The sequence below is a fragment of the Eurytemora carolleeae genome, unplaced genomic scaffold, assembly GCF_000591075.1.
Source record: "Eurytemora carolleeae unplaced genomic scaffold, Eaff_2.0 scaffold1411, whole genome shotgun sequence".
NCBI classification, from domain to species: Eukaryota; Metazoa; Arthropoda; class Copepoda; order Calanoida; family Temoridae; genus Eurytemora; species Eurytemora carolleeae.
Genome location: NW_019398082.1, coordinates 26,095 through 38,356, shown reverse-complemented (window position 1 = coordinate 38,356; position 12,262 = coordinate 26,095). Strand labels below are relative to the sequence as shown.

General features: G+C 31.8%; 1 protein-coding gene across 7 annotated transcripts in view; it reads right to left on the bottom strand.

The window, feature by feature from the left end:
* LOC111716763 (uncharacterized) overlaps positions 1-12,262 on the bottom strand; it is a 31,394-nt gene that overhangs the window by 14,614 nt on the left and 4,518 nt on the right. For 5 of the 7 annotated variants that reach the window (XM_023492248.1, XM_023492250.1, XM_023492252.1 and 2 more), the window contains exons 5-9: positions 11,790-12,120; positions 8,792-8,953; positions 7,562-7,600; positions 5,255-5,328; positions 4,364-4,428 (exon numbers count right to left, since the gene is read on the bottom strand). In XM_023492248.1, coding sequence (XP_023348016.1) covers positions 4,364-4,428; positions 5,255-5,328; positions 7,562-7,600; positions 8,792-8,953; positions 11,790-12,120 — 671 coding nt within the window. The remainder of the gene's footprint in view (positions 1-4,363; positions 4,429-5,254; positions 5,329-7,561; positions 7,601-8,791; positions 8,954-11,789; positions 12,121-12,262) is intronic. The other 2 variants (XM_023492249.1, XM_023492253.1) reach the window with 2 other exon arrangements.

Sequence of the window (12,262 nt, the reverse complement as noted above, 5' to 3'; positions counted from 1 at the left end):
AGGTGTGAATAGTCACGCTATATACAATACTAATAGTCTGTATATTCACCAGGATTACAGGCCAATAATGCATAATGGGCGGGGGAAATTTTTGCGGTTTGGTTTGTGTCAGCTTTTTATCGATTTGTATTTCAAGGAACTATATATAAACTTAATTTCAAGTGACCCTCCAAGCTAAGATTGCAAAGTGTTTTTTTTTTAAATATTCCGTCCGCCATACTTGTCCAAAAATCAAAAGATATAATTTTTTCTATTTTTACTTGACACATTTTGTACGCCCCCCCCCCCTTGTTCTGACAGAATTGTGCATTCATTCAAAGATTCTATCTGTGCACGGCCATTTAACACATAATTAGAATATTTAAAATTATATAAAGTAAGACCCATGAAACAATGAAAGAGGAAGACGATATCAAAGCAATCTTATTTCATGTTTTTTAAAAAGCCAATAGTTTTACAAGTATAGATTAAAATCAACTTAATAAGAAAAAGTGTCTGTGTACACTGCACAAATGACATTGAACTATTTAAAATCATAACAGCTAGTCTTAAAGTAGTCTTACTGTTTCAATATGACTATGACTATAGGTTGCAATATCTGAATGATTTGTTTAAAATTGAATTGATTTTTTTTACGAACCGAGTCGTATGTTGCAACTTTCTGAATATGATTGGACGCTACGTTGTTCGGTACAAGTCGTTTTTAGCAATTTTCTCCTTATAGACGCAACAGATAGAAGTAAGATTAGTAGCGATCAAAAGCGCTTATTTTCGCCGTAAGTCTACACCCCTTTACATTTTTCACAAACACTCCCTTTAAGTGCTCATATGCATATTTTTTGGCAAAGATTTTCGCTTCTTTTTTATTATTTTTCAAATGAAGTTTAAAATTTTGCTTAATACGTTTAAATTTTTCAAATCTAATTTTACCATATTGGACGTATAGGCCTAACACCCCCGAATATGTATATTCTATATACTGTATTGAGTAGAGAAAGGTTTTTAACCTAGAAAATGAGAGGTTAATGAACAAACATGTTTTTAGTGATGAACTACATTTTGTATATTAACCTAGGTTGACTGCAGGTATATATGCATACACATACAGGGTGTCAAAAACAAACAAAACGATGATGTTCAACATATTATATGGCTGATATTGTTTTTTTTTCGTTGAAACTATGTCTTCTTTTCGTTTCCCTTTTTTTAACTGATTTTTAAATTTATGTTCATGAAAATTTTATTCGTGTATCTTAATGTTTTATTTAAAACTAGGCTTTTCTATTTCAATTGTGAACATTTTCTCTTTGTATACACTGTAAACAAAAACAAACAAAAAATTTCACGGATTTTATAAAAAATAATCGTGGATTCCCTTGGGTCACGTGAGGTACCACACACAATTTGGGCCCGATTGGTTCTGCCGTTTTGACGTTTATTGGATACAAACGAACAGACAGAAAAGCAAAGTATATATATATATATATATATATGTTTCCATATTTTGTTTGTTTATGTTGTATATGGTCGTGGCTGACGCTGACCTATACATTTTCTTGACAAAGATTGCAAAAAAAAATCAGTGCAAATACCATACAAGGCAAAATTCAAAAATCTGCAACATCAAACTCGTTGGGTTGCAGTAAATTTTTTATAACATCCGACCCCCCTTGAAGGATCAACTTAACCCCATCCTGGTATAATGATCAATAAAGTTTCAGTCTTTCAATGCATAATTTTTCACACGTGGCACTTAACCCTATCCATTTCTCGGGGTTATAATATAGGTTACCCATAGGGTTAAAATAGGGGAGTTTTTCAATATTTATTTATTTGTTTCGTAACTGTTGCTAATTTTGTTCGGGTGAAATTGTGATTTTTGGATCGGGTGTCTCCACTGTCCATATCGTTTTCTTGAAATGATTTCATATCATATTAAAGTAACTCTAAATAGAGACACACATATTTCATTTTTCAACTTTTTCCTGTGTGCCGGGGGGCGGGGGGGGGGTCCTTCAACGATGAAAACAATCTGAAAGAATCAAAATTTTCCAACGACATAGATTTTATCAAAACCCGTCTCTCTACATCTCAAATTTCTTTACGCTATATTTGGTGTGAACAAGATTTCAACCTTTGGGTTTTTAATAAAATAGATAGTTAGCTAAATTTAAGTGATCTTCCATTGCCAGATTTACAACAGTACCCTTGAAACATTAATCTGATCAAATATGTAGCAGATACCGACGTTTTTATGACTCGAAAGTGTTTATTTACGTGGGTTTCTCTATTGCTTCTTATAAACAAGAAATGCGCAAGTCCCATTCGCAAAAAACTGCAAATTAAATGAACAGCTTAAAGAAACAAAAGCATTGATTTATGATTCATACTTGATCAGACAAAACTTTCAAGGGTAACCTTGTAAATCGGGCATTGCCATCTTTCCATGGAGGGTTGCTGGAAATTGCTCTTATACAGTCCCTTTAAGTATAGAAAACTTTTAAGCCTGAAAGCTACTTGTAAAGGATAAAAGGGTAAAATTACACCCTGTTAGACCGGTATGGTATCATTTAATGATGGGTTATACTAGACTAAATATTTTATTCTTCAATGTGACGCGGGGGAGCATAAAGTGTGGATAATTATCTCGGCTAAATAAGTAAAAGGCGGAAAGTAAAAGCGTGTTTTAAATTATAGAGTTTACGGGAAAGGAGTTGTTCGCCCCCCCCCCCCCCGTTACAATATTAATATTTTTCTATATCAGATAAATAGCATTGAAATTACACACTTGCAAACCCCCACCCCTCCCTTTCCTTTCTTTCCTAAAATTTAGTTTAAAGGGACTGTAAGCGTAACTTTAAGTGGCACTTGATGCAACAGTATCTTTGAAACCTGTATCTGATTAGTAATGTACCAGATATTGTCGTTTTTCTAGTTTTAAAAGTGTTTAATTCTGAGGATTCCTGTAAGTTTTCCTGCTCGAAAAAACAAGTCACTTAAATCTAGAGAAACCACAATTGGAAAAAAATTAGTTTTTAAAACTATAAACAGTGATATCTTATTCATACTTGATCAGCTACAGGGTTCAAGTGTAGCGTTCTGAATTGAAAATAGCATTTTCTGTGCATGAAGGGTTACTTGAAACTACGCTAAACGGTCCCTTTAAATGTTATTTTGAAGAATGATTTGAAAGACCGAGCCTATACAGTTCCAAAATATTGTCAACATGGATATAAGACTGAAAAGCGTGATGTAATCTCAAGAGAATCTGAAATATGTTATCTATAAAATAATGATAATTATAGATGTAAAGAAATATAAATATAAATATTAAGAAATATAAAACTAATCATGAAAATAGTGTTTTTTACAAAAAAATGTGATATCTACAAAATTGCTTTCCCTATTCGGAATCCCGGTTCCCGATACTGGGCTTCAACCATAGAGAATAGAATATATAGAGAGGAATTTACTATAGAAAAAAGTGTAAAACGGCCATTTTGTTGTACTGTTTCCATACTGCAGGTGTACTTCACATATTTGCGCTATAAAACCTGTTGGGCCTTGGAATATAATTTATAGAAAATCTAAAATTATTGTTAAAAGAAAACCAAATTATGAAATAGGATGGTTTCATAATTGACCAATGATCATTTCACATAGACTCGATATGCCTTCCACTTTAAAAACGATGATTTTCCGTTATAACTATAAAGAAAATGATGTTTTGATTTACCTAATTCATTATAAAGTTTATGTAACAGTTTAAAAAATTCGAAATTGAAATGGATAGTCTAGGGAACATACTGTATTAATGTACTCTACTGCATATAATTTGTGAACATTTACATGATTTGTACACTTTGAACTTCCTTTTAGTCTTATAGGGACTGAAAAAATTCATACCGAGAGATTCTTTAAATTCCCCTCTAATATATATTTTATTCTCTATGGTTTTATACCTCTCATAAGTTTCGGGCTCTCGAGGTTTTAATTGAGAACTAGCTTTCTTTCTTTCTTTTAATTCGTCTCTATATATTCTATTCTCTATGGTTTCAACCAGTGACCATGTCTTAAGTTTTTGTTTCAGTATAATTACTGAGTTAGTACAATATGTACAATGTACATCCAAAAATCCTGACTTGATGTATAAAATAGCCCACCCCAGCATGTTTTCAGTACACTGTTGCATGTACTATAGTATTATGAAACCAATCAAACTTTGTTTAAATGCTAAGTTGTTGGTGAAATGTTTAGATATATCACTTTTATGTCGTGATTGCGATTACATTATAACCAAACCCTGCATATATGCAGTACACTAGGTATCTATGTATTGTACTGCTATTACTACACAACCTACCTGTCTTTGCTTGTATGTTTGTAAACAAATCTTGCTGGAGCCCAGTCCACAAAATCATCAACAATCTGAAAAAAAGCTTTAGATAAAAAATGCTTAAATTAGCCCAAATAAATAATTAACATAGAATGCTCAATTGTTCACAATTGAAATCAACTAACAATTTAAGGAACAATCAACTTATCTGCTTTTGCCGTAAAAATAAATTAATTAAATCTAAGACATGACTCGGAAGGGTTACATTAATATTATCTGTCAAGTGACCTAAAATTCAAATAGAGGCCTGCTCCATTAGCAACAGTGCCTTGAAACCCACATCTGGGCAAAAATGAAGATTGTATTTTAATTTACAACTTGGTTTCTGCCGATTTTGCAGCAGAGACAATAAACGAAATTGTCCGAATTTAACCCTTTTCCAGAAAGATTAACGACCATGTCTTCCTAAAAAAAGCAAGGGGGGGGATGAATTCTAAATTAAATTGGAATTCTATTTCTACTAATCTTACTTCTGTTACTTCTTTCTGTCGTGTCTATAGGAATAAATGGATGAACACGGTTAAAAATATCTTAATTAACATTAGAGCAAAGTCCTATTAAAGGGACTGTCAGCATAATGTCAAATAACCCTCCATGCACAAATGGCGATGACTGATTCACAACAGTACCCTTGAAAGCTTTGTCTGATCAAGTATAAATTATATATCAATGTTTATAATTGAGGTTTCTCTAAAAAAGAGACTTGCACATTTCTTCTGCAGGAAGAAATATAGCAAATATCAGAACTAAACATTTTTTAACCACATTATTAAACCGATATAGGTTTCAAGAGAACCGTTGTAAATCAGGCTTTGCCATCTTTGCATGGAGAGGATAATTTGAAATTAAAACACACACCTCATATTCTCCATTGCAGTCCGCATAATCAGCTTTTCCTACAGATAGGCTAGGACACGAGGGGGACTCACGGTCTAAACAATACCAATTTAATTACAATTTTTATAAATTTAAGTAATTGATTAATATTTGAAAAATTTGAAAATAAAACAATTCTTTAATATTCAAACACTTGATTAAGCTTATAGATTTAATAAATAAGTTTAATATTTTATAAAATAATAGAATTAATATTTTAAATAAATATCAAATAAATCATTTATCTTCTAAAATAATGTACAAAAAGTAATACTTTAAATATATATATATATATATATATGTATAACAAGTATGTAGATAAAAGTATTGATTCTTTGCCACAAACTCTGATTTTCGAATCCTTTATTTGCATCCCAATGTCGTAGACCTTAGATAATTCTATGAATTCTGTTAGATTAAATAAGCTAAGTTTAAAATATCAAATGTTTGCATCATCAAGTTGCAAAGATATAGAGATTCGAAAATTAGAATTTGTGGCAAAGACTCAATTCCTTTTTTAAAAATAATATTTGATATATCTATCTAACAAATAGATTAATTCATCTTTTGGGTCATTCAACCCCGTAGATTTAAACGATGCATAAGGAGACAGCTTTTCTGTATTATCAGATAATACAGGTTTTGGAGTATTGTATTCAGTAACCTTTCACAATTTGACAGGTATAATATCAATTTTCGGCTGTCATGTAAAATGTTTTTTAAAGGGAGTGTTTGCGAAAATTGGTAGGAGGAATTAGGACGAATTCTAATCAAATTTGAATTCGATTGTTACTAACTTTAGTAGAATTCAGTATAATCCTTTTATTTTATTTTTCGCAATTTCTCCCTTTAAATAACAGTGTTTCTCACAAAAAATTTAAATTTAAATAATATCAATTAAAAACTTGAACTTTCCTTAAAATTTAAAGTTTCTAAACCTAAATTGTAAACAAAATGGTAAAGGTTACGGAGTACTAATTCAATTTATGCGAAATTGAACTGGTCAAAAATAATATGATTATATGAAAGATAAAATGTGGAATATTTAATTGTATAAATTAATGAAAAATACTTTCTTTAAAATAAAAGTGGAAAGGGGAGTGGGATGGTTAAACAACTAAATATTTTTTTTGTCATTTATTACTATTTCTGGCAGTATGTTTTGAAATTCATAAAATAAAATATGTATAAGGAATCAAATCCTAAAAGAATTTACAGCTCGTTAAAAATGCAAAAACGAGTTTGCAAATGTGAAAAACAAAAATTAGTTAAACTGAGAACTTTGTGTACACAATGAAACCGGGGGGGGGGGGGGGGGGGGATACTGACCTGAAAGGCATTTGTATAAATAACTTATTTCAGAAAAAAATAGTTTAATATTTTTAGATCAACATTTAGTGAAAAGTTTTGTCATGTTAGTAAACAAAATTGAGTATTAGTAACAGGGTGAGCAAGAATAAAATGCATGCAAGACTGTCCTACAGGGTGTCTAAATAATATTTAGTCCTGGGATAGTTGTCCTAAAGTCTGGAAGGGAGGCTAGGGATGATGTCTGAAATATAAATTTTAATCATTATTTACAGGTCATGTTAAAGGGACAGTTTGTAAGATTTTCAGTGATAGGATTAATTTACTACAATAAGAAATTTAACAAGTGATCGATCGACCATTTATAAAGAAGCATGTCCAATTCACAACAGTACCCTTTAAGTCTTTGTCCGGACAACGATGAGGTACAAACCCTCATTCGTATAGCTGATGATTAAGTGCCCGGGAGACTCGAGGTTACAGTGTACACTGTACACTCCGTGCTAGTGTACACTCGCGCGTTTCTTGGCACTTAATTTCCCGCTATATAAATAAGAATATCTACGAAATACTTGATTAAATCAAGGTTAAAAGGGTATCCCTGTAAATCGGACATGCCGAAGGTCACTTGAAATTACACTGTACAGTTCCTTTAAGTGTCAACTGCTTAAACAAATATCTTCAGATGATTTTTGAAACGAAAATATCTCTTTCTTAATCCTTGAATTCATTTTTTTAAACTTATAAAATACCAGTTTTGAAACTTAATCGAATTACAGTTCTTCAGCTAAAACTTTTGTTGTATTTTTTACTTAAAAAATCAGCATATCTGCAGGACAGTAATAAATTGAATTTAAATATTCACTGAAAATCCACGAACAGTCATATCAAAATAAGTATATTTTTGCTGAAGTAATAATAGTGCAAAAAGCATTTATTTTGGTTGCGAGCAAAGTCAGCGACAGTAAGTGACGTTTCTACCTGGAAAAATAACCCTTGGAGCCCGAACAGAATCTAGCTCTAAAATAGTAATACAATAAAAACATATAAAAATCGGTTTCGGCATTACAAGTAGACTGGATCACAAAAGGCTGAATTTCACAAAATGTAATTTGCTAAAGACGGCCGAATTACAATTAAAGTGACGTAAGGTTTATAGTATAGATCCACATAGATCGGTATTTTTGAAAGTTTTGAGGAGCAAGAAAAAAAATCGATCTTTTTTACACGAGTAGGTACATTTTTAGAAAACATATTTGTATTCGGATTTCCTTTCCAGCGGTTTGTATCTCTTATCAACACCAGTAGTCGGCGATAATATCAATACAATAAATGCAATTTTTTATTAATAATGCTAAAGCTAAAGCATATATTAAATAGAAGTTTACAAGTAAAAGCTATTTCTGTTTTTTGAAAGCTTGGTAGAACTGGAAATCAAAACAGAAAGTTGTTTTTATTGTATTAATATATACGACGACGACTGTATGTATATTATTTATTTAATAGATGTAATATTTGTTGCTTATTAGCAAGATGTCTATTCAGGAATCCTGGAATCCGTTTAAGCAAATTCTTCTGAGTCATTAGGCAAACTCGGCAAACAAAAGCATTCATAAGATTCCAATGACAGGATGAAATATTTGAGAATATCACTCTTGATCATTTCATAAATAATTCTCAGAATAGCACAGAGCTGGAATATTCTAGAACGTAAAATTGGGAAAATTGATCAAACTTTAAGCAAACTGTACTGGTACACACAAACTCCAAAATTCGAATAACAAACTTATAATTTGGATTAAATGAAATTACTTTTATTTCAATATTGTTTATTGTTTTTTTCGTTGCCGAGTCGCAACTAGGATGTAGGCCCCATTTTGGAGGGCTTGGGCAATCAGTGATTGTTTATTATAAAACTAGTTCCTGAGCTGTCAGAATACGCTACATAATCCGACCAGAGCTTTTGTTAATCTGCAGATTAATTTAATCTTTATTCGAATCCCGCCTTGTAATTGTACCCAGTCATGGGTTAAAGGGAGCTTTTAATCAGGGGAGGAAAAACTAAATGGATATATGGGAAGTTATAGTTGTTTATAGATCCTAGCATCAAAATTTCCCATAGTGGATAGTGAGATCAAAATTTTAGGATCATGAGAGTATCAAACACAAAGTTCCCAGCTCCCCTCTTTTAACCATTAATAAAGAAAATACCTTCGTCCAATATATTGCATTTATCGTTAGTACAGAGACAAGCTCTGATACTACTCCGCTCATCTCTCTGGGTCCTGGTAGGTTTACAGGTCGGAGCAGGACGGATTGGATAATCAGGGTGCCCCAGGAGAATACTTGTGGTAAAACACTCTCGATACGATCCTGTAATATAAACACGTTTCATGCTTTATGTACGCAAAATTTTCTCCTTAAAGGGATTGAAACGCAATTTTTAAAAAATGTTACGTTTCATTCACAACGGTACCCTTTAAACTTCTATCTAAGCCACAATGAGGAAGATAAGGTCAATTATCCTAAATTTAAGATGTTAGATTTTGATAATATCTTTAAATGTGGCTTCAGCCTAAATCCGCAAAGTCACTTTTAGAGAGGAAAACACCATTGGAAAATAAATGGAGGATCACAACACATTAATCATTGAAATATAAACGTTTATATATTTAAAACTTAGTGTTCAAGATGAAATTAAGGAAAACATCTGAATCTACTGAAAAGTAGATTCAACCTTGTAAAAAATGTGTGTGCCATACATCAATGTATAATAATAGGTTTCAAACTATTGTTAGTAGTTCAGGGGTTACCCACACAATTGATGATACAATATAGTGACGAACTGAAACTATCTTAATCTTTGATTATTACATGTTTTTTTTATATATTTACATGAATTATATTATTGATTACTTTGAAATAAAGAGTAGTTGGCTTATCTTGGTATATATTTAAATAATTTAAAGAATTAACCAAACAGTATGCAAATATACATATATGTTACTTTAGCTTGGGAACCCAGCTTTGTCTCGAAATTAAACTTTCTCCATTAAAATATAAGGCAAATCAGTCAAGGTGTTAATGAGTTATGATCGGACAGACAAACGCCAAAACAGAGATTACTATTATTTTAAAAATGATTGTATTGTTTACAAAAAATTTATTCTTAAATTTTATTCGCTCAATAAAGATACTACCCCGCCCCCTAACACGCTATACTATTGTCGTTTCTTGGAATTTAAATGGGATCGAATAAAAACAGGCCGAGAGATTTACTGGCTGAATAGAAACAGGCCTAAGGATTCACTGTCTGAATAGAAACAGGCCAAGAGCTTCACTGCCTTAATAGGGTAATGTAACACAGATGGTGTATTATGACTTATTCAGGTCAAGATAACCAATTTGGGACAGTACAAATTATAGGCTTGTCCAAATATATGACTGAGTTTCAATAAACATTGAAATATATTTCACGGTAAACTACAGGACATGATAGAAAGTCCGAGGAGTCTTAACTTTAAAACCAATTTTCCCCATCAAATGTATATTTTTCGTATTTTCATTCAAATACTTTTTTGTTAGACTATGTGTTTTTTATATCTAAGTATATTTCTGACAAATTTTGAATAAGATATTAAAATATGACCAAAATATTACGATACAAACAGAATGCACTTCGTTGTAGTTAGTTTTATATGATTTACTTCTTGAAAACAGTTTTATGAAAGACCATCAAACATATTTTAATCGCGGAAAAACATTTTGATTCTTTGTTAATTTTAAAGGTAAAAAGTTAGACAAAATTTTATGTTTGTCAAAAACCGGGATATTTATTTATTATTCATTTAGTATTTAATTATGATAATGACTATCTAGACAATTTTGATATTTATATATTAATATTCATATTTTTTAGATTCTCCCATTTATTATAAAACATAAGTCAGGACAAAGTTTAATAAATTGTTTACATTAGCCGATCATTAAATCTTCTCCCTGAAAGTAAATTTAAACAAATGCGCAAAAAATGTTTTGTTTTTAGCATGAATATTCTAAGAAAAAGGGCCACCGACAAAATGGTGGATAAAGGAGACTTCAACAATAAAAAGAACAGTATCGTAAATTAATGTTTTTCTCTACTTAACGCAGACAGCATTAACAAGCGCTATTTTGTAGGTGTTTAGAAAGGGGGGGGGAGCGGGGGGATATTTTAAGATAAAACAAAGGTTTTGTGAAATGTGCGTTGGAAGGGGGTGGTAGTAATTATTTTGATATTACATTTAATTGAATGAACTTGTTGGGCGTGCGTTGCATGATGCTAATACTTAAAATTTAGAGGATAAATATTACGTTTACACGTTGTTCTTTGTGCAAGCAGTGCTGTTTAATGTACGATAATTTACACTTGTAACGGCAGATTTTAAAAACATTGTTTCCGAATAGTCCGAATGTTGTGTTAATATAATAGATCTCTTTCCCCTATTGTGTACCCCACTCAAACTCAAGAATAAGAATATCTCTTAAAATATATATTTTTTAAATCTTAATATTTAACAATCTGACATATTATTAATCTTTCAGGTTATGTAAAATATTTTTATATATTCTACTTTTATGGATGCAGCCAATTTTTAAGACACGAATGCATCCTATAAGCAAATAATTACTAGGGTTATGTAAGAGCAGGGTAGAAGGGCGGGGCCGTACTAAATTCAATTTTGTTGTTATTTATTACGGTCCGGAAGGGGGGGGGGGGTAATTATGCAATAATTTTTCTGGAAATTTATTAATCTTATCCATTGAGCATTTTTTTCCTTTTTTAATGTGTCATATTAATAAAATTTAAAAAGTTTAAGTTTCCGATTAATATCCAACGCCTTTTCTATTTTTGATGATAAACCTCCTTTTCTAAAAACAATTTTAGTGAACTGTAGCTCTGAAAGTGGCCATTTTGAATCCAAATTTTGACGGATTTTTTTTATTTAAATTGGTGCATTTTCAAAAATAATGATGGTCAAAAATTGTTTTCAGGCAAAATTGTTAAAACTTTGACGGTCCATAAACCTTTCCCGGCCGATTATGTAAGTTGCCAAAAAAATGAAGCCCAAATCAGTTCAGCCGTTTTCACGTTTATCGGATACAAACAAACAAACAGACATAGATATAGAAAATAGAAGATTACTAAGAGAAAACTAAAAATATTCACCTAGTTCTGTTTTAGATTTCCTCCAGGTATAAAGCAGGCACGCTTCTCCATCATTACAGGTTGTAAGCTGACCGGGATTCTGTGGATCAAACCTATCACAGGCTGGAGAATCCCTGTTGAAAAGGGATCCACACGTGTAGCACTGCAACCTAGTTTGTTTACCTACCCTACTCCTGCTCACCCTGCTGCTATTATCAAAAGGAAAAATAAAATCTTGAGCGCGCATACTCAGGTTTGTGAAGAGGTCCCGCGCACGCTCCAGGTAGACGTTGTACTCCACGTCGTTGCAGTTGTCCTGGTCGCACATACAGTACTTGACAGGACCAGCTCCCTTCAACACAAACACAATCCATTCCTGGCAAAATTTAAAAACTTGGGAACACAGCGTTTCCAGGAGTTCCCCCTGTATATATCGACCCACATAATTTAGAATTTTAAAATCAAGCTAAGAATGTTTCAAAACTTAGTGTTCA